The 23,224-nt window shown below is 34.3% G+C and overlaps 1 protein-coding gene across 6 annotated transcripts in view; it reads left to right on the top strand.

The window, feature by feature from the left end:
• The window catches only part of ATP13A3 (ATPase 13A3), a 92,089-nt gene that overhangs the window by 16,157 nt on the left and 52,708 nt on the right, over positions 1–23,224 (top strand). For 3 of the 6 annotated variants that reach the window (XM_044252028.1, XM_044252023.1, XM_044252024.1), the window contains 11 exons: positions 8,675–8,773; positions 9,868–10,041; positions 12,625–12,807; positions 13,101–13,171; positions 14,832–14,912; positions 16,047–16,116; positions 17,564–17,698; positions 18,399–18,471; positions 21,153–21,284; positions 22,410–22,589; positions 22,730–22,887. In XM_044252028.1, coding sequence (XP_044107963.1) covers positions 8,723–8,773; positions 9,868–10,041; positions 12,625–12,807; positions 13,101–13,171; positions 14,832–14,912; positions 16,047–16,116; positions 17,564–17,698; positions 18,399–18,471; positions 21,153–21,284; positions 22,410–22,589; positions 22,730–22,887 — 1,308 coding nt within the window. In that variant the 5' untranslated portion in view covers positions 8,675–8,722. Of the gene's footprint in view, positions 1–3,126; positions 3,159–8,674; positions 8,774–9,867; positions 10,042–12,624; positions 12,808–13,100; positions 13,172–14,831; positions 14,913–16,046; positions 16,117–17,563; positions 17,699–18,398; positions 18,472–21,152; positions 21,285–22,409; positions 22,590–22,729; positions 22,888–23,224 lie in introns of those variants that run through there. The other 3 variants (XM_044252026.1, XM_044252025.1, XM_044252027.1) reach the window with 3 other exon arrangements.

Here is a 23,224-nt window from a genome sequence, read left to right as displayed (position 1 = left end):
TTTAGATGGATTAATTTGATTAAATGATTTAGGGGTTGCTGCGATTTTATGGTGTGTGAGTGGCTGCTGCTTTTCCCTAGTGGAGCCAAAATTTGGAGGGGTTGTACAAAAATAAATATAATCACACCGTCACTTACTAGAAATGTAGTTGTTAAGGGGGACTTCAAAATCACCACTTTATCTTGCCTGGGATAAAGAGACCTAATTGAGAGAGATCCAAAGAATCTGGAGAATGGTTTGATAGAGCACCATGAAGTGTTTTGCAGGTTCCTGCAAGTTTCACACCCAAGGTTGGCTAAGCACAGTAGAATTAGAAGTTATACATATGCTCAGCCTTTCTTTAACTATTTTAAAATATTAATATGTGTAGATGGTAAAAACATTAAGAAAAGCACTAAAGTCTCTCCCTTATTCTCACTCTGCAATACTGTGACCACTACTGGGCACTGTTTCCAGTTTTTTTTTTGTTTTTGATTATCTATGGGTTAGAAGCCAATTTTCTTTCTAGGCCTTCTCCCTGTTTTGAATACTCAGTCTGTAGGACTGGTCTTATCACAGTGATGTTACCTACTATTTCCTAATGCCTGATACAGCACTTTTCATAATAGATGGTAAGATTTTGAAATCATTTTAACAGTTATAACACTTTCGTAACTCTCAGTCCTTGAATATGAAGTTTTGAAAAGTTATATACATGAGGAGGATTTAAGAGGAAATTTAGAAGTTTTAAGATCACACTAGCTTCAATAAATGAGAATCTCTCATGTAAGTAGACATTTTAAAAATGTAAACAGTTATGTTGTATATAAAAGAATTTTTACACATTTCCATTTTTACAAAGCAAAAGTTAAAACATAAATACTAGTCGTTAGTCCAAAGCTACTTTTTCCCATTTTTACTAATTAAATACTTTTGCAGTTGACTAATACTCAAAGCCACTGTTTCACCTAAGATGACACTCTGACCACACATGGAGTTTCCTCTGAATAAAAGGGTTGATTTGTTAAATAGTGTATTTAATAAAAGTGATAAAGATGTATGTAAGTATGTTGTAGTATGGGCTAAGTTGTAACTCTTAATGTTTCTAATATTGATCCTAAGGCAGATAATTACATTATTTTTCCTAGTTATAACTTATTTTGTTTCAGCTATGGCATTGTTTTGTAACATACAAAAAAGCATAATTATACAAAGACTGCACTTCACAAATGTAAATAGTCTTGGTTTGGTGTATATTTGGTACAATGGTCTTCCTTAAGCCTAAACACAGAAACAAAAGCATGTATTATAAGAGAAAGTTCAAGATGGGAAGTGATAAAATGGGTATTCACTAGAGCTTTGTTAAAATTTAGCTGGTATCCTTGTAAAATTTCCATGTATTCATTAAATTATATTATGTCATTCTTATTGTTAGGAGCTGACTTGAAGTGTTAAGTTTTGCCCTCATAAAGAGTTGTGACAACTTGATTTCTATAGTAAGGGGATTGAGTTTTTAAAAAAATTCTTCTATACAAATATTTGTATAGCTTTTTAAAATTGAGGTGGTTCAGTGAGTAGATTAAGGATATTATATGTTTTAGGGTACTTTTTATTTCAAAGGGAGAACTGCTTTTGAATTACAGAAGGTTATCTTAGTTGCTGTGGATGCTACAGATTTGACAGTGAAATAACATTCAGAGTGCTGGCTGGATTGTTTATACTTCAGGATCTTTAAAAAATCTTCTGCTGAATGGTCCTTAAAGATGGGTTTGTCAAATTTCTATTTAACACGGCTAGGCATGTTTAAATCTCGGAAAAAATCTAGAACTACAGAGCTAAGTAGGATGTTCATTCTGTTTTTCAACAATGCAGGGTGGCCCAAAAAGTCCTTTTTTTTTTTTTTAAGATTATTTATTTCAGAGAGAGAAGAAAGTGCACTCATGTGTGAGTGAGCAGAGGAGAGGGGCGGGGGTAGAAAGTCTTAGCAGACTCTGCTGAGTGAACTGGGCACGGGGCTCAATCCCATGACCTTGAAATCAGGACCTGAGCTGAAACCAAGAGTCAGACACTTAATCAGTGGTAGCACCCGTGCACCACAAAGTGTCCCCCAAATCTTAATGTAGTTTTAATTTCTAAAACTGCAGAGTATATGTTACAAACTATAAAAAAGATTATTTAAGAATTTTTCAGAATAACTTAGTTTTGTGAATTTTGAGTAATACATTTTAAATTTTAGTTTTTTACTTCTTTCTCTCTGAGCTGGGCAAATACTCAAGTAAAAAACTAATAAGGTGTGTTATTCAAAATAACTACTTGAAATTTTACTTGAGTAAAATTTCACTGAAATGAGGCAGTTGTAATAGGCTGTATGATTCATTCCAACTATGAAAGTTTTGACCTACAGTAAGTATTGGTTCTGTATGCATTTAGATCACACTCTAAATCACCTTGTGAAATTACCAACTTCGTAATTCTGGGTATGTACATGGAATATCCTTAAAGAAAACCTTCTACACGCAGACTACTATAAAACTGTTGTTCCAGCTAATAAGAAACTCTGGTCTGATGCAAATGGCTTAGAGGTTTGGGTATTTCTGTGCCTGTTGAGGCCAACTCCTCTTGTTTTAGGAAATGAGATATGACTCTTATCCTAGAACACTACAGATGGTTCTTAGTAATTATATAATGTGAAAAAAATAAGTAAACGTCCAAGAATTCGCATTTGATATAGTGAGATATATTCCTGATAGCTTCACTTTGTCCTCTGCTGCTGTTTTTTACTCACACAAAAAATCATGTTCATTGTAAATGCAAGGAAGGGTTTGGTTAAGCACAATGGCCTATGAGCTCCTTGCTATTTAGATAAGATCAAGGCTGAGGCATGCACTGTGGAATTGGGACTTCAGTGTGCTGGCTAGATGGGACTTATTCAATAGTAGCTCTACCAGTGGCACAGGGTATATCTTCTGAAAACCCATTTAAAGTCAGTGAATTTAAAAATCCGAAATTTTAATATCTTAATCATTTTGAAAGCAGTTCATAAAGAATCAAACAACATTTGGCAGAAAATTCTCATCCAAATGGATTTTTATGCTTAGTTTTATTTTTATTATTAAAAGCCAGCTTTTGAAAGTCCTGCTGATACAGCAGTTGGGAAGAATGACGATATAGTGCTTTTGGTAAGAAAAATTTCTTTGTTTCCTATGATCTAGAAATTGACTTGATTAAAAAACATAGACTCCTGCAAGCTACAATAGTTTTATTCAGAAAGTTAAATGGATTTCAAAGTTCTATATTAATGCTTCAAATGTTCTAAATAGATACATGGTAGAATAGCTTAATATGTGTTTTTTCATCTTAATAGGAGATATCATTTAAAATATATAGGTTTTTATCTTTAGCCAGAAATATTAGAAGCTTTCTGTTATGTACATGTTTTTTAGAATTTAAATATGTATTTATATGTTAAACATAAGCTGTTGCAATTATTGTCTTACTGGATTTTTATTAAAAGTTTATGTGAAAGTCTAGGTGAAGTCTTGATAATTTTCTATGTGGTATAGTGTGCTCAAAGAGAATAATAACCGATAGTTTTTAGAGCAACTTTTTATTTAAATTATTTTTAATGCCTCTAGTTTGGTAAAATTTGGTAAGACTTAATAGTTTTGCCTTAAAAAGTAAGTTAAATTTTAGAGCAATAACACTTATAAAAAGAGTAATGAGATAAAATGGTCAAGAATTGAATTTTAAAGAACATTACAAATAGATTGTTTAAAAAATTACTGCAGTATTTTTTTACTGTGGTCACTTTTTAACTCTGGAGGATGAGTTGATAATACAGCTGTGTTAGACTGAGGTGAACTCTGTCGAGATGTGTTTGGCGAAAAGGTTTTAAATAGTTTAAAGTACATGAAGTTAATGAACACATTGAATATTAATGGTAATTCTTTTTCTAAAATTATAAACACATGCTTATTCATCTAATACATTCTTCACTGGGAAATTAGGATTTACAAACGTGCAGAAGTACATCTCTATTTCTAGGCAGTGGAGAAAAGAAAAAAGTGAAGAAGAATGAGTCAAAACTCAGCAATGAGAGACTGTGGATAATGCCTGGTATATGATCAGTTAGGTCAGTGGTTTTGAGATTTATAGAGTCAGAGATCTTAAGATTAATGGCCTTTGGTGCCAGAAATGAGTATCTTCTGAAAATGTTTTTCTGTCTAAAAGTTTCAGATGGGTGACTTTTATTTATTTAAAAACACCTTCTATTACAATTTTTACATGTTAAAAAACAAGAAGATTAAAAAAAAAGATTATAGTATAATGAACTCTCATATACCTATTACATTTAGCTTTTAACTCAGCTGTAGCAATTACTAACTTGGAGCCCTCCTGTGATGGATAGAGAGGTTTTAAAATTTTAAAATTTAAAATTTAAAAATTAAAAAATTTTTTTATTTGGAAGTCGGTTCAGACCTGCAGAAAAGTTCATGTATTGGTATAAAGTGTTCATTACATTCCTTGATTATACTTCCAATATCTGCAGAATCTGTAGTAATGTCTTCTCGTCTTCCTGATATTGGTAATTTGTGCTGCCTTCCTCCCCTTTTTGAGTCTTACTAGAAAAGATCACTTTTGTCAATCTCAAAAGAAAAAGCCTTTGGTTTCATTGATTTTACTCCATTTTACTGTTTTTTATTTCATTGATTTCGACGGTGAATTTTATCAGTTTCTCTTTGGTGCTTGCTGTGGGTGTAATTTGCTGTTCTTTTTCTACTTCCTTAGGGCCAATGCTGAGGTCATGATTTTAGGCATTTCTTCTTTCAGATTTTGGAATTTAGTGCTATAAATAACTTCTAAATACTGTTTTGGCTGCATCCCACAAATTTTGGTATGTCCTCAGTGTTACTCAGTTCAGAATACTTTGTAATTTCCCTATTGATTTCTGACACATGGATTTTTTACGAGTGTATTTTGTTTCTAGGTATTAAGGCTTTTCTACCTATCTTTTTGTTACTGGTTTCTAAGTTAATTCCATTGTTTTTAGAACTTTGTATGACTTGAATCTGTTTTATGTCCTGAAATGTGGTCTTTCTTGGTGAATGTTCTGTGCATATGTAAAAAGAATGTATATTTTTCTGCAGTTGAGTAGAGTGTTCTGTAAATATCAGTTGGGACCAATTTGACTGACAATGTTGTTCAGATCTTCTGTGTCCTTTGTGTATTTTGAAGATCTGTTAAATGTATACATGTTTAGGATTATGATTTTATGTCCCTCTATTAACCCCTTTGTAGTTATGAAATGACTACATCCCTGGTAATATATTTTTTTAAATCTCTGATAATATTCTTTGCTTTGAAGTCTCCTTTGGCTGATATTAATACAGTTATTTGAAGCTTTAATTTGAATAGTACTTGCACAGTATATTTTGTTTTAACTTTTAGCCTACTGTGCCTTTATTTTAGGTTGCATTTCTTATAGGTAACATATATTTGTAGCCTTGCTTTTTTTTTTTTTAAAGATTTTATTTATTTTAGAGAGAAAGCAGAGGGAGGGGCAAAGGGAGAGTGAGAGAGAGAGAGAGAGAGAGAGAGAATGAGAATCTCAAGTAGATTCCCTGCTGAGCATGGAGCCCAAAGCAGGTGGATCTCATAACCCAGAGATCATTATCTGAGCTGAAATCAAGACTCAGACACTTAACCAACTGAGCCACCGAGGTGCCTCTGCAGCCTTGCATTTGAAAAATAAAACCACAATCCTGCCTTTTAATTACTGTTCATATTTAATGTGTTTATTCATATTGTTAGGTTTAAATCAGTCATCTGGCTATTTGCTTTCTATTTGTATCATCTCTAGTTTCCATCCCCCCCCCCTTTTTTTTGCCTATTAGATCAGTTTAGTAATTTTTATGGTTCCATTTAATCACCTTTGTTGATTTTTTTAGTTGTGACTCTCTTTTATTTGAATGGTTACTTTAGAGTTCATAGTGTATATCTCTAACACTAAAATTTATCTCCAACTAATACTACATTCTTACTTCTGTAAGAACCAAACAAGAGTATATCCATTTCTTTGTGCTGTTTGTTCTATTGTTATATATATTTATTTATGTATGTACCATGTCTGATGCTTTTCCTTCTTCCATGGAGATCCATGTTTCCATTTCCATTTTTCTACCTGAGGACTTCCTCTAACATTTTTTTTTTGAATGATGTAGGTTTGTTCATGATGATTTTTTTCAGGTTTTGTGTCTAAAAACGTATTTTACCTTTGATTTTTGGAGGATATTTTTGATGAATATAGAATTCTGTTTCTCGTTGCTTCAAAGATGTTGCTCAGCTGTTCTCACCTGCATTATTTTTAGCAAGAAATCTGATGTTATTCTTAACCTATCTTCCTTTGTATTTGTAACAATCTTTTTCCTCTGACTCCTTTTAAGATATTTTTCATCACTGCTTTTGAGCAATTTGATAATGACATGCCTTGGTGTAATTTTTCATTGTTTATTTGCTTAATAGGACTTTCTGGATCTGTAGGCTTAATAGTTTTTCACCTAATTTGGAAACGTTTTGGCCATTATATCATCACATATTTTTGGTCCCTCCTATCTTACATGTATATTAGGATGCTTGAAGTTGTCTGATGGTTTATTGATGTTATGGGCTTTTCTCCCCCTTCTCTTTGTTTCTCCTCGTTTTTCATTTTGGATGTTTCTATTATTTTGTCTTCAGGTTCATTGATTTTTCTTCTGCCATATTTAATATGCTGTTAATTTCATCTAGTAATTTTTTGTCTCAGATACTGTACTTTTTATCTTTTAGTCAAGTTGGTTCTTTTTTATATCTTTCATGTCTGTAGTTAATGTGTTTAGTCTTTCCTCTTGCTTTTTGAACATACGGACTACAGTTAACAACATCTACCAGTTCTATTATTTGTGTCAGTTCTTGGTCTTTTTCTACTAATTGATTTATCTCATTATGGGTTTTCTTTGCATACCTGTTAAGGTTTAATTGGACATCAGATATTGTTACTTAATTGGGACTAGATATTTTGCGTTCCTATAAATTCCTTGACTCAGTGCCATCTTGGAAATGAAGTCTTAGAGATACTTGGTCCAGCATCTCCAAAATAAGCCACATTATCGTGCAAAACCCTGTGAGCAATTTAGTAAAAATTGCTTCTCAGTCTAGGGTCCCCTGCACGAAGACCAGCTATTGTTGACTGAATGTGAAAGGCATAGCCCAATCCTACAGGGAACCCAGAGGGAGCCCAGGAGTCTCCCTGATTTGGGGAGATGAAGCTAAGAGTCTTGGGAGACATCAGAGTAGGCAGGTTTTCAGGGCAAATTATCAGTAAAGGGATCCTTACGGAGAAAAAACACTGAAAATATCCAAAATAGTTCCCCTCAAGTCTTCCCTTCAAGCTGGGTACGAATCAGCGCATGTGTAAGGAAACTCCTGAAGCTCAGGAAAAGCACCAACCAAAAGGATTAAGAGAAAAACTTATCAGGGCTTACACAGAGCTGAGAAGAATGCCTTTTCCTACCAACCCACAGTGGAAAACCTCACTGGGCACAAGGATTCAGGAAGAGCGTTTCAGAAGGGTGTTGCTTCAGTAGCGGGATTGAATTAGCCCTCAACTAAAAGCTACTCTGGTCCTACCTAACAAAACTCTTTAAGACATGAAGTAATAGGGGTGCCTGGGTGGCTCAGTTGGTTAAGCAGCAGTGTCCTGGAATCCAGCCTCATGTCGGGCTTCTTGCTCCATGGGGGGGGGGGTCTGCCTCTTCCCCTTTTGCCCTTCCCCTGAATGTGTGCTCTCTCTCTCTCAAATAAATCTTTTAATTTATTTATTTTTAACATTTTATTCTTTTGCCAGGGGTAGGGGAGAAGCACAGCCAGAGGAGTGGGAGGCAGAGGGAGAAGCAGACTCCCTGCTGAGCAGGGAGCCTGATGCCAGGCTCCGTCCCAGGACTCTGGGATCATGACCTGAGATGAAAGGAGACGCTTAACCAACTGAGCCACTTAGGCGCCCTTCCAGTATCCTTTTTTAGTACAGGAAAAAAATTTGTCAGTGATCTCAATGAATTTTCTCCTAGGCAAGCATCCTGGGTAGTCAAACAATTAGAAGATTGCTTAGTGCACTTGGAATCAGAATGGGGGAGTGATCTCCAGTAGGGGTACACCTGCTTTAGGAATTGACTCTTGGCCAAGCATTACCATTCATGTAAAAGATGCTCAGTAAATATTTGTTAGATGATTAATTTAATAATCATGGAGAGGTTCTAGGGTTGCTTTCATTGCTGGTGCTTTACCTTTATACTTCAAGCAATAAATTGAGTTGTGTGAAGCATTTTTAGCTCAAGATGGTTAAACTAGATTTGTTCTCTGAGTTGGGAAATGAAAAGTGAAGATTCTACAGTAGTTTCTCACAGAGTTTAAATTGTTTTGTATCAGGGCTATTGTTAGTATAAGTTAATTGATGAAATATGTCAGGTTTTGTGATAGTATATGTCAGAAGAACTAGCACACTTATTGAAAATGTCATTAAAACCAGCCAGCACTTTAGTGAGTACTTAAATATCAGTTAAACTTCGATACATAATTACAACAAAGTCTTAACAGTATGAAGTTATATAGTCTACGAAGATATAGCAGAATTCCCTAATATTTGTTGTTTTTTTCCCCTCAGTAGTCTTCAACTGTTCTGAAGCACAGGACCTTTCAGACCACTGTAGATATGGATAAAGAAGAAAGGAAGACTATCAACCAGGGTCAAGAAGATGAAATGGTAACTGGTTTTTATAATTTATTTTGTTAAGTGTGAAGAATTATCTTTGTAATTTATTATTCTAGGAAATTAGAAAAGTACATTAAAAACAAAAAAGCACTAAATGAATGTGCTTTTCTCATCCCCACTGCCTTTTTGAATTGGGATTATGTAACATCTCTATTTGTTGATTTTAGTAAAATTCCTGTTTGACTGTGAGCTCTAATACTTAAAGTATTTTTAAAAATTTTTATGTATTTTTTATTTTATTTTATATTTCTTTTATTTTTATATTTTTTATTTGATAATTTAAGAAGTTACATTAGCTAATGTTTTAAGTGTAATCCCAAATGTAAGATTTCTAATTTTGATTTATAAAAAATGTTTGAAATCAGCTTAATAAAAAAAGCTTTTCAGCTCTTTGTGTGTAGAAGTGGGAAGATAAGGTTGTCAGGTGTCATATAAGACATCCCATTAAATGTGAATTTCAGATAATCAAGGAATAAATTTTTTATAAGCATGTCCTAAACATAGCATAGGGCAAACAAAATTAATTTTTAATTGAAATTTATGTTTTAACTAGGCCCTCTACATTTTCATTTGCTAAATTTGGCAGCTATTTTTGGGTTATGGTGGGGGTGGTAGTAAACTGAAACAATGAAATAATTTGTGTCAGGAGGTCAAATTGATCAGTCATAGTGGTATTGTGACAATTAGCTAATCATTTGGGAGAAAAATAAAAGTTAAAACTTACTTCATTTAAATGTAGTGTGATATTATGGCTTATATCCTGGAACAGAAATAAGACAGTGAAAAAACTAGTGAAATTGTAATAGAGCCTAGGTTTAGTTAATAGTAAATGTACTAGTGTCAGTCTCTTCAATTAGACAAATGTACCAAGTTAACAGGGTAAACCAGAGGAAGGCATACAGGACCTCTTGATGTTTTTGTAACTTTTCTGCAAATCTAAAACCATTCCAAAAATAAAAGTTTATTTAAAAAAAGAAGTCAGCCTTTTAGATGACAAGACTTAATACTTACCAGGAAAACAAAGAACTTTGGCAGTTATCTCCTATCATTTGATATTCAATTGTGTGATCACTGTGTCCATGCAGGAGATTTATGGCTATAATTTGTGTCGCTGGAAGCTTGCCATAGTTTCTCTAGGAGTGGTTTGCACTGGTGGCTTTCTTCTCCTCCTCCTCTACTGGATGCCTGAATGGCGGGTGAAGGCAACCTGTATTAGAGCTGCAGTTAGAGACTGTGAAGTGGTGCTGCTGAGGACTACTGTAAGTCTGTGTATTTATTGGGAGCTGATTATTCGAAGCCTTCTATAATGCTTTTGGGTGTACTTGGTTCAGAATAATACATGAGGAGCACATCACTGCTAGGATATAATTGGGAATACTAATCCTAAAAGCATTTGTGTTCTAAGTGATAATGATTAGAATAGAAAGGAATCTTTAAATGATTGTATCAGCCCCTTCCTTTTATAATTCTTGATGCAGTGAGAAATTAGATGCTTGTCTGTCAAGGTCACCAGCCAGTTTAAGGACTATATCAGATCTGTTATTCACTAGACCAGCTGCCTTTCTACTCTGTGATGCTGCTGCTTCCCTGGTTGTTGTTGTTGTTTTAAATCTTAATTGGAAGCGTTTTATTGGAGCCTTTAATTTCTTTTTTTTCATTTTCTTTTAATTAAAGAAATTGTTTTTATTGAAGTATAATTGGCATAGGACATTATATTAATTTTAGGCATACAGCATAATTATTTGGTATTTGTGTAGATTTTTAAGTAATCACAATAACGGCAGTTAACATCTGTTACCATACAAAGTTATAGAAATTTTTTTTTCACGTGATGAGAACTTTTAAGGTCTGTTCTTTTAGCAACTTTGAAATATGCCCTACAGTACTGTTAACTGTAGTCACCATGCCGGATGTTAGATCCCTGGGAAGTTTTTACCTTTTGACAACTTTTACCCATTTCACCCCCACTCACCCCGTACCTTTGGTAGCCACTTAATCTGTTGTCTGTGAGTTCGTTTTTTGTTGTTGTTGTTGTTATGTGTATTTTTTAATTGAAGTAGAGTTGACATACAATATTTGTTTCAAGTAGACAGTATGACTTGACGTTTATGTACATCATGAAATACCACAGTAAGTATACTGACCATCTGTCACCATTCGAAGTTATTATATTACTGACTATATTCCCTGTGCTGTACTTTTCATTCCCATAACCTAATTCTTTTATGCTGAAAGTTTGTACCTTTTTTTCTCTTTCATCTATTTCACCCATTCCTCCTTCCCCCTCCCTTTTGACAACGTCAGTTTGTTTTCTGTATTTTTGAGTCTGTTTCTGTTTGTTTTGTTTTTGGTATTTGTTTTGATTTTTGTTGTAGTATCTGTCTTTTTCTGTTTGATTTATTTCATAATAAGCATAGCATAATACCATCTAGGTCCATCCAGTTGTCCCAATGACAAGATTTTATTCTTTTTTATGAATGAGTGCTATTTCATTATAAATATATATACCACATCTTCTTAATCCATGTATCACTGGGCACTTAGCTTGCTTCCATATCTTGGCCCTTGTAAATAATGTTGCAGTAAACATAAGTAAAGTAAACATATATCTTCCTGAATTTGTGTTTTTGCTTTCTTCGGGTGAATACGTGTGCATGGATTACTGGGTCTCATAGTATTTCTATTTTTAATTTTTTTTTAAGATTTTATTTATTTATTTGACAGAGATCACAAGTAGGCAGAGAGGCAGGCAGAGAGAGAGGAAGGGAAAAGCAGGCTCCCCGATGAGCAGAGAGCCCGACGTGGGGCTCAATCCCAGGACCTTGGGATCATGACCTGAGCCGAAGGCAGAGGCTTAACCCACTAAGCCACCCAGGTGCCCCCTATTTTTAATTTTTTGAGGAGCCTCCATATTGTTTTCCTTAGTGGCTGTACCAGTTTGCATTCCCACCAACAGTGCACCAGGTTTCTCTTTTCTCCACATCTTCACCAACACTAGTTATTCTTGTCTTTCTTGATACTAGCCATTCTGACTGATGTGTTTATCTCACTATGGTTTTGATTTGCATTTCCCTGATGATTGATGGTATTGAGCATCTTTTGTCACTTGGTCATCTTTATGTCTTCTTTGGAAACAGGTTTATTCCATCCTCTGCCCATTTTTTAATTGGGTTTTTGTTGTTGAGTTATATGAATTCTTTGTATGTTCTAGAGATTAGCCCCTTACCAGATATATCTTTTGCATGTATCTTCTCTCATTCAGTAGGTTGCCTTTTCATTTTGTTGATGGTTTCCTCAGAGGCTTTAATTTCTAGCCTCAGTATGTTGATAGTTAAATTAAGAATTACTCATAATTTTGCATGGGGTATTGTATTAGTGAAGTATGTCATAAAATGATGAACACTGGAAAGCTTTTATACATCTTCATGTATGGAATTTATACATTTTGGTGCGTCTGGGTGGCTCAGTTAGTTAAATCTCTGCCTTAGCTCAGGTCATGATCGCAGGGTCTTGGGATAGAGCCCTGCACCGGGCTCCTTGCTCAGTGGGGAGTTTGCTTCTCCCTCTCCTTTTGCCCCTCCCCCTGCTTGTTTGCGAACGTGCACCACGTGTTCTCTCTCTGTCAGATAAATAGATAAAATCTTTTAAAAAAAGATGGAAAAACAAATTTTGAGCAGGGTTTAAAAAAATTTATACATCTTGAAATGGTGTAACATTTAGTGAGTAGGAAGTGATGCTTTTTCAGGGACAAATCAATAATCTGTAAAGAATGGGAATTAAAAAATATGTAGGTAGTTATGTAATATACATGATTGACTTTTTATCCCTTTCTCTCTTGTAAGGATGAATTCAGAATGTGGTTTTGTGCAAAAGTTCGCTTTCTTTCTCTGGAAACTCACCCATTTTTGAACCCCAAATCTATGACTAATAAAGTTGCAAATGGCCATGCTGTTCATCTAACTGAAAATTTGGCTGAAGAGAATAGGCATGAGATGAATAAATATTCACAGACTCAACCACAGCAGGTATAATGATCTTAGTGTCAAAGTTTCTTTGAAAACCGGAACTGTTATATTTTATGCTATCATAACCTATAATTTTGTACATGCAGTTATTTTTGTTTGGGATAAATTAATATACATATAAAATATTTATTACTATACATGGCACAGTTTAGGTACTAGTAAAAGAAGCAGATTGCATTTGTATGTGATCATTTTAATTTTAATAGATAATAGATTTGTGTTAGTAAACTTCATCATAAACAAGTGATGGTAATGTAATGCCTTTTGATGTAACATTTATATGTGTTCTTCAGGTCCGTTATTTCACCCACCACAGTGTAAAATACTTCTGGAATGATACCCTTCACAATTTTGATTTTTTAAAGTAAGTATTCTTCCTTTGTTTGGATTATATTATGAGTATCTTGAAAATGTTCTAGATAAAAAAGAATTCATTTTAGTGTTACATAAAATGGAAGAGGAGTTTACTGCATAACTTTTATTCACTTAATAAAAACTCCCTGGTGTTACTTGAATACTTATTAACCATTTTAGGGTAAAGCCTACTTGTAACTTTTACCTTGGCAAAATTTACATAAAAGTTTGAAACAGTATGATTCTCCAAATCTACTCTGAGTTGGAGTTCTTTTCTTTTTGTGGATTCATTTCAGAGTGAATTTTGAGTACACTCCACAGCCTGTCAGAATACCTGAATTCTCATTTCCCAACTTGCCAAATTTATCCTTGAGGGATAGAGTCATAGACCAACAGAAGTTTAACTTTACTATGTGAATAAAGATTTAGACATTGTCAAATGTGTTAAGCCTCAAGTAGGACAAATTGGAGGAATCCCTTAAACTGTATTTATTGTGAAGGCTTCGAATTATACAAGTACTAGCATATTTAGGATTTTATTTTTATTTCTGTTGTTAAAGTGATTACTGTAAGCACTCATTAAGTATCACTACTTGAGTGCTGAAGGAATTTTTAATAATAGTAATATAAAGAGAATCACCTTATGAACATTTAATATTCATGCCTGGATTTTTTTCCTCAGACACTAAAGAATTGGAATACTCTGGAATAGCCCTGGGCATTTCCACATGCTTAGTTCTGAAGACCATTCCTAATTAAGAACTATTGCCTTATAGAACACTGCCAGTGAGCTGCCATTTTGTTTTTTAAAAAAAGACTTGGAGCTGATCTTTGCTGCTTTTGAGAAGTTACCAGCTAAAGTTGAAAAAAAATTTCAAGCCTATTTGCCATGTGGTGTTTGCCAACTGTAGAAACTTGCAGAATTTAAACTTTTCCCAATGATAGCTGTTAATTATGGAGCTTAGTTTTTCTACCTGAAAAAAGTAGAAAAGGATTGGAGTTAAGTGATGTACAAAACTCTCCTTAGAGTGCTGTGACCAGTATCTCAGTTAAAATAAGCATAATTAAGACATTTTTGGGGAAAGGTAGATCTGTTGGTTGAATCCAGTTAGAACTGTTAACAGATTTTAGGCAATGCCTGTGACTTATATAAATTTTGTACTTCTTTTCTAGGTTTGTATTAAAACAGGGACAGATTTGGATTGATGCTTTTATTGAAAGAAAAATCATTGAATAGGATTTTTTAGCGTGAAGCTTAAAAAATTGAAGAGAGAAAATAACATAGATAAAAAGTAAAAAAAGATTTTACTTTGAAATTCTCACGTTAGTCATACTTTACCTTTAGTTTTATTAGTTTAATTATTAGCTCCTATAGCTTTGGTACAACCTTAAAGGATAATAATATTACATAAACTTGAGTATTTAGAGCCATTTTATCGTGTGATAGATACTTTGGATAACTTAGAATTTGGCACATTTGAGAATTAGAACTTTCATTATTGTTTATCTTAGGAATTTGAGATTTAAAAATTCTCATTATCTCAGTTTTTGTTAAGGGTTTCTATTTGTAAGGAAGTCACACTTTAAAATCAGGAATATAGAAAAATGAGGCATTAAGACATTTGGATATTTTAAACTTTGTTTAAAGTAAAAACTTTGGATTTATTTAGGGGACTGGATGAAGGTGTTTCTTGTACGTCAATTTATGAAAAGCATAGTGCAGGACTGACAAAGGGGATGCATGCCTACAGGTAATTTTTATCCAACTAAAGTTAGACCTGTTATCAAAGTTCCTAAATAAAGTAGTATATGTAGTCCATCCTTTTACCGTATAGTTGTACATATTAACAGGTATTTATAGAGATAGTAGTTGACAGCTTATATTTTATTTGGGTAAGACTGTCTCTTAGTTTAAGAATTATGAAAATGTTGAAGCTGGAATTTTGAAGTTGATATCCCTGAAAATATACCATATTTCATCAATTCTAAGCTGCACATTTTTCCACATTTTAACCTAATCTAAAGGAGGGATGTGTCATGTTGGGTGGAGTGTTATCCTTGAGAGCATTTTTGTCTTGATGGCATGTAAAGTAATGAGTATGTCTTATAATTGATGGCATCTTAGATTTTCTGAATTGTAAGCATGAGCTAAAAATTTATCACAATGAATATTTTAAAGTGGGATGCATAATCTTTTTTAATCATGTTATTTTTTGCTACGGTATAAAAATATACCGGCATATTGTATATTTTGAGGGTAATTATCATTTTCAAATTGAATTGGCAGTTTTTTTATACTCCTGGTTTTTTTCAGTGGGTTAGGATATTAAAAATTTAATTCATTCAGACTTATTCAGAATTACTCATTACTCTTTCATATGGAAAGTACTACTTTAAGGAGTTTAAGTTAGAAAGATTTAATAAAGTTTTGAAAACTTTTTAAAGTCAAATGTATAATTTTTGAAATAAATATTTTTAGTATAATATTCTCATTAGAAAAATAGTACAGGACCCCTCAAATATATTTTAGTCTCTTGCAAAAATTAATCGCAATTCAAAATTTTTGATTCCTGCTGTGTTCAAGGATGAAAAAGAAAGCGTTTGCAGACATGGTTATTATAGACTAGTGGGAAAGATACTCGTCACACAGAGATAATGAGGCAGAATGAAACAACAGTATAGTTACCCAGTATTCACTACTTTGTTTTAAATACTGTAGGTAGAGAATTGAATTGTGGAAGACAAGTATGTAGAAACATGAATGTTTAAGTTCCATATTTAAGAGCAATCTGTGGTTTGAACCTTACCTAATGAAATGCCATCCCTAAGTTCTACTGTTATTATATAATATAATGTAACACTGTTATTATGTTTTCCTGTTATAGAAAATTGCTTTATGGAGTAAATGAAATTACTGTGAAAGTGCCTTCTGTTTTTAAGCTTCTAATTAAGGAGGTAAGATGACATTTGTGATCAGTAGGGTTGTCAATTTGGAAAGAGCCATGATTTTTAAGTAATATTATAATCTTGGTTTTGTCTTAGTTTCCCCCTCACTCTTTTTTTTAAACTTGAAATGTAAAAGTAGTAACTGTGGTAGAGAAATAATTTGGGGGCATAAATTACCTTTTTATTAGTTACCTTATTTTTTGTTTTGCTCTGTTTGCCTGTACAATTTTTTTTTACTCTCAGTATGTTGTACATGTAAATCTTATCTTATATGTATGTATGCAGCTAACTTATCATGTTTATTTTTCATGTGGTGTTTTGTAGTGCATTTTTGGGAACTAGGCATTGTGCCATAAGTTTAGAATACAAAACATGACCTGATGATTGACATTGATGAACTTGTACTTTATCCTGGGAGGGAAACAGGTCAATAGTTATTGCAATGAGAGCTCAGTGAGGTGCCATTGAAGAGCTGTGAATAAAGTTACATGGGTAAAGGAAGGAGGTACAGGATTTTGCCTGGCAGAGTTAGGCTCTCTAGTCTTCCTTTCGATTTTTGGCTAAAGATCAAGAGTTGGGTGAATACCTTCAGTAGATGTTACAGATTGTTTTCCCTCAGTTCCTGAGAGTGGCCATATAATATTGTTGTACAACATAGCAGATTGTAGTGATTAGGAATTAGAAAGTCTGGTTTGTAATATAATCCCATCAGTGACTAGCTTTGACCATCAGAAGACCTTTCTGCTGCTCCTTTATAAAATTGGCCGAAGTCTTTTAAACTTAACTTGTTTAATTTTGAAGTAAAATGGGACTATATATGTGAAAGTGCTTTGAAAAGCGTACAAGCATCAATTTTAAGACATTTGGGGGAAGTTACTAATAAAATTGATAGGATACTGTTAAATTTGGCTAAACAAAGTCCATTGCCAGGATTCCCTTATCTCTTTTTTCTCATTTAGGTTTTAATCCATATTTCCTTAGAGAATGCAAAGCAGTGTAACTTATTATCTCATATTTGTCTTCCTGTAGACTCCAGTGAACCTTATAGGAAAATTGGTATTTGGAGTTCATAATAAGTAAACATTTGTTCAATTTAATTAAGAAGTTTATATCCTTTAGTAGCCTGGTAATTATTGGAAGCAAATGTACTTTATTGCTGAAGCAGAATGAAGAATAGCTAAATACACACATGTTAACTATTTCTAGCTTAGTCTTTATTGGGTTTGGTATGTATCTAAATGGATACAAATAATTTAAATTAAGCTTGTTTAGCCAAGTCCTAGTAGGTTAGTGGAAAAAGGTACTTTGCTAACATCTTGCCCTATTCTTTAAGTAGTACATTTTGCCCTAGGGCACTGCAGAGCTTATCCTCTAAATATCTTGTTGTTTATTTCTTAATGAAAAGGTGGAACATCTGTTTGGTTATAAGTTTGACTTAAAAATCTTGTTTTTTTAGGTTCTCAACCCATTTTACATTTTCCAGCTGTTCAGTGTTATACTGTGGAGCACTGATGAATACTATTATTATGCTCTAGCCATTGTGATTATGTCTATAGTGTCAATTGTAAGCTCTCTGTATTCCATTAGAAAGGTAAGTTCAATTTATTATGGCTTTCACAACTGTGTATTTTGTAGTAACATGTAAAGTGTGTAGAACAGTACTTCGTACAAAGTAATACTCAGTATACTTATTCTTTTAATTATATGAGTATGTATTTCTTTTCTTTCTCTCTCTTTCTTTCTTTCTTTCTTTCTTTCTTTTTTCTTTCTTTTTAAAAGATTTTATTTATTTATTTGACAGAGATCACAAGTAGACAGAGAGAGACAGAGAAGCAGGCTCTCTGCTCAGCAGAGAACCCAATGCGGGACTTGATCCCGGGACTCCGGGATCATGACCCAAGCCGAAGGCAGAGGCTTTAACCCACTGAGCCACCCAGGCGCCCCCGCCTTCTCTTTCTGAGGTGGGGGGAGGCGGATGCTTTTTAGAGTTAAACTACCATTTGACTGCTTAGAGGCCATAGGGATCTATAGGTACTTACAACAGACTGGAATACTGGAGGGCTTTTTCTGTTGTTTGCAGGACTGTGTCATTAAAGTGCATCTTTTTTTTTTTGTCTTGAGCTCTTCATTCAATAATCTTTGAATCTTTTAGTCTTGACATTTTTAATGGCAGAGTAATATGTATTTGCCATATTAACTTACCTTATTTTATGGCACCCTTGCTTTTTAATATATCTTGAAGAGTGGATTTATGTTAGCTAGTTTTTACATTTTTTTTCCCCCCTTTTCAGCAATATATTATGTTGCACGACATGGTGGCGGCTCACAGTACTGTGAGAGTTTCAGTTTGCAGAGTGAATGAAGGTAAGTACTTAAGGTAATTCTTGGAAAAATAAACCAAATAGGATATCCATTGAGCACTAATAACTAAAGCAAGACTAATATATTATACATATACATATACATTCTTTTTTTTTTTTTTGTAAGATTTTATTTGAGAGAGAGCATGTGTGCGTGCGTGTGTGCCTGCATGTGTGCATGCATGAGTGCAGGGAGGGGCTGAAGAAAAGGGAAAGAGACTTGCTGAGTGGGCAGCTCCATGTGGGGCTGGATCCCAGGATCCTGAGATAACGACTGGAGCCAAAGTCAGACACTTAGCTGAGCCACCCAGCACCCCTGAGCCTCTATACTTTCATTTTTTAAGAAGTAAAAAAAGTGTTTGGATTTGTATTGCTCTCAAGGGTGTATCAGATTCATTCCTGTAAAATGGCATTTTTCTTTTTCTTATTGTGTGACAGGTACTTAGATGTAATCATTGAGATGTAATCACTGATCACTGAGATGCAGTGATGACAAGATGGACACTGCTTGTTGTCATTGAATGCCAGTCTAGTTGAAAAGGCATAGTAACAAAGTGTGACAGATGTCATGATTAGAGGTCGGGGAATTTAGATACTAGAGCTTGCTTTCTGTAGGTGTCAGAGACGGCTTCTTGGAGAAAGTATCTTTAAGTGGTTGAATTAGTCAGATAAGAGGTAGGTTAGGGGGCTGGTGAGAGAGGGAGAGAAGAGGGTTTTAAGTGCCCCAGTCTTCTGGAAATGAGAGGGAGCTTGGTCACTGTAATAACTGAAAGAAATTCAGCGTGCCAGGTGCTGCAGCTGGATGATGGACAGCCATCTAAGGCATGTTAAGGAATTTGAGCTCATTTCAAAAGGCAGTGGAAAGCCAGTGAAGGGTTTTTAAGCAGAGGAGTGATTTGATGTTTTCCTTTTGCAAAAATCATTCTGTCTGTTGTGTTCAGATGGGTTTAGAGGAGAGTAATGTTGAAGGCATGAAATGGATCAAGGTGAAGGTTGTGGAGATGGAGAAAAATGAGGTGGGACTGAAAGACCCTTAAATGTGGCATTGAACTGGATTTAATAATTCATTGGATGTGAGGTGATAGAGCAGTGTCAGGCTTGGCGGATGGACATCAGTGTCATTTAACTAAAAAAGGAACACTGGAGGAGAAGCAGTATTATAGGAAAGGATAATGTTTTGGACACATTAGTTGGTCTGGTGTGATATTGAAGAAGTGTTAAAGGACATATAAAGGAGAGACAACACAGCAGCATGGGCCTTGGAAGCACTGGCCATTTTGATTGATTGAGAATACCAAATCAGTCTCCATTCTCTTGGCTCAGTACACTACATCCAAGCACAAACACAGTTTGGCCTGGCAGGTGCTTCCTTCCCTGTGCTTCCTGGTCACTTGCTGCTTTTTTGGTTGGGAGTATCTCTCTTCTCTGTTGGTACTTGCTCGTCCTCTTACTGCTTCGCTGCTGCTGAAGGCACTGGGGATGCCAGGACTTTGCAATCAACTCATGTTTTCCTTACCCCTCTGTAAAGGCTAACGAGTCATTGGTATTTTGTTTCCTGGTATACCTGAGAGGTGTAGACTTTCACAAGTGGCATTAAAGTTTTTAAAAAGTCATGTTTATTTAAAAATGAAAAGTATGATGCCTAGTATGTGCTTTTACTATCATTAGAATTCTTCAGACGTTGTTTCCTCATAGTTTAGTTGAAGGGAAAGAAAGGCAAAGAGTTTTTGCCCAAAGACTAACATCACAAATAATAGTTTTCTCTTTACATACAAACGAGCAGAACTCCTTCCTGAGGATGGTATTAAGCCTAAGGGAGGGAAAGAATGAGAGAAAGAGTCTAAATGTAAGACAGTCTTAAAGAAAAACCTCCTTTTACTTGGGAAGCTGTTCTTAAAAAGTGTTTGGCTAAAGTGAATATAATACAGATTTCCAAGGAAATGAACTAGATAAAATAATGCAGTGTTATAAATTTATTTAAAATAGACCTAAAATATTAAGACTATTTAGGAATATTGAGAAGGTATTGGATTGTTATAAGTTATAAATAGTGGCAGTGAGAAAAAGGTGTTAAAAAATTACTGTTAAAAAGAAAATACACTGGAGTGCCTGGGTGGCTCAGTTGGTTAAGCATCTGCCTTTGGCTCAGATCACGATCTTGGGGTCCTGAGATCGTGCCCTATGTTGGGCTCCCTACTCAATAAGGAGCCTGCTTCTCCCTCTCCCTGTCCCCCTCCCCCCATCACTCATGCTCTCTTTCTCAAATAAAATTTTTAAAAAATACACTAAAATTGTCAATGCTTTCTGTTGTTTCCAAGGAGTTTTAGAAATCTAAGCTTATTTACCTGTTGGGATCTCATACTTGGACTCTTTTCTAAGACGGCTGTTGTACTGAGTATTGCTGTCTAGCTGCCTGTTTGGTCAGAGGGGACTTGGCATCATCTGTGTGCAGTTGGCATCCTGTCAGGGGACAAACTGTCTGACATACTTAAATACCATGCTTTGTTACCCTAAGGCATAATAATCTTGTCTTATTTTCGTGTATTGAGATTGTCCTATTTAACTTCATTATATTTTTAACTTAGCATTGAGGTCAGTTGACCTTCAGGCAGATCTTTTATTTACTCTGTTTTTATTTCAAGTTAAAGAATATTCACATTTCTCTTTTTCTTTCTTTAAATCCAGAAATAGAAGAGATCTTCTCTACAGACCTTGTGCCAGGAGATGTTATGGTCATTCCATTGAATGGGACAGTCATGCCTTGTGATGCAGTTCTTATTAATGGTACTTGCATTGTAAATGAAAGCATGTTAACAGGTAAACTAAATGAGTAAAAATCAGATCAGTTGTTTATAATGATAAGATTTAAGTAGTTACTGATTAAACTACTTAAAAACTATTTTGTATCTATAACTAAAACTGTATTATTTATATTTACTTATGAATGTGATGGATAATGAAGATTTTTTTTATTTTGAAGAGAGCAAATTCTGCGTTATACTCAGTTGTGGTACTAAATCATTATGCTGGTGTTCACTACATTTTTGGACATACTTCTTTTGACATGAGGAAATAATTTATAGTAAGGGAAGAGGAATTAGAAATATGTCCTTTGCTTGCAGAGAGTGTCAGCATATTTACTTCCCTATTTGATGTGTAGAAAGTGGGAATAAAGATTTTATATTTTCCTTAAACTGGGAGAGCAGACTTTGAAATGACTTCTGTTTGGAAATTCATAATCTGAAGGTAGAATTTGATACCTTTTTATGTTTTCTTTATTTTTTGTCAGAGTCAATCTGGAAAGAAGTGATTGCTATGTTTTAAAATTGTTAAGAGTTTTCTCTTAAAACACAATCAACAAATATCCCCACATACTTGTCACCTTTGAAACAAGAAATGTGAATGCTACAGAGAATTAAATTTAATGTTGAAAAGAATTTGGCAATTTGTTGAGAGAACTACCATACTACGTATTTTCTCTACTCCCTTTCCTAGATTCCTTTTCTCTTCTCTCTCTATCTCTGTGTGTGTGTGTGTGTGTGTGTAATGGGGGTAAGAGTAGGTCTTCACATCTGGGTGTGCTTGAGGCTGTAGCGTGCTTCTCAGTTCAGTTTTGGGGGATCAGTGAACAGATGCTAGGGCCATGGCAGCTGCCTGGTCTTTTTATCTGAAACTTGACAAAATCATTTCCAGATTATTACTTTGACTCACAGCTCACTTTCAGGAATTATTGTGAGAGATAAGACTTGATATTTTTGGTTAAGGAAATTGGTAGACAGAAAGCTAATTGAGTAAGTTTTGTTACCCTCATATGAGAACTCCTAGTAACTATTGAAATAGTATAATAACATTTAGGTTATTTTACAATTCAAGATTTGTGCATTTGATACTGATTTCTGTGCTTTATAATTTCTTTCTTTCTTTTTTTTTTTTTTTTAAAAGGAGAGAGTGTTCCAGTGACAAAGACTAATTTGCCAAATCCTTCAGTGGACATAAAAGGAATGGGAGATGAATTCTATAGTCCAGAAATACATAAACGACACACTTTGTTTTGTGGGACTACTGTAATTCAAACTCGTTTCTACACCGGAGAACTTGTCAAAGCTGTAGTAGTTAGAACAGGTAGAAAACATGACATCTCTTCTTACATGGTTTAATGTATTTGATGCCTACTGAATGTTTAAAAAGAGATTCTGTTTTGGGAGATAATTCTCATTTTCTTATAAAAATACACTAATTTTCTTTTTAAATTTTTTTTAAAGGTTTTAGTACTTCCAAAGGACAGCTTGTTCGTTCTATATTATATCCCAAACCAACCGATTTTAAACTCTACAGAGATGCCTATTTGTTTCTGCTGTGTCTTGTGGCAGTGGCTGGTATTGGATTTATCTACACTATCATCAATAGCATTTTAAATGAGGTATGTAAATGGTAAACTTTAAATAGGGTTTGATTCTTAATGATTGCATGTGGCTGCTGAAGGTTTGAAATGTGACTAATGAGAATAAACAACTATACTTTTGATTTAATTTAAATTAACCAAATGAAACTAGTAGCTGTTATTTTAGAATGTGCGGATATAGAATGTTTTCGTCATAGCAGGAAGTTCTTTGGGACAGCTGTGGTTTAGGTGGTCTATTTCTTGTTCTCTTGTGACTTTTTAGAGAGGGAGGGGTGATCACATACTCACCAGAGGTTTATTTTTTTTTCTCTCTCTTTTTAACTTCTGGGATATACAGCATTAAAGTTATTTGCGA

This window comes from Neovison vison, chromosome 6 (genome assembly GCF_020171115.1).
Source record: "Neovison vison isolate M4711 chromosome 6, ASM_NN_V1, whole genome shotgun sequence".
NCBI lineage: Eukaryota > Metazoa > Chordata > Mammalia > Carnivora > Mustelidae > Neogale > Neogale vison.
This window is presented reverse-complemented; position numbering and strand designations above follow the sequence as displayed.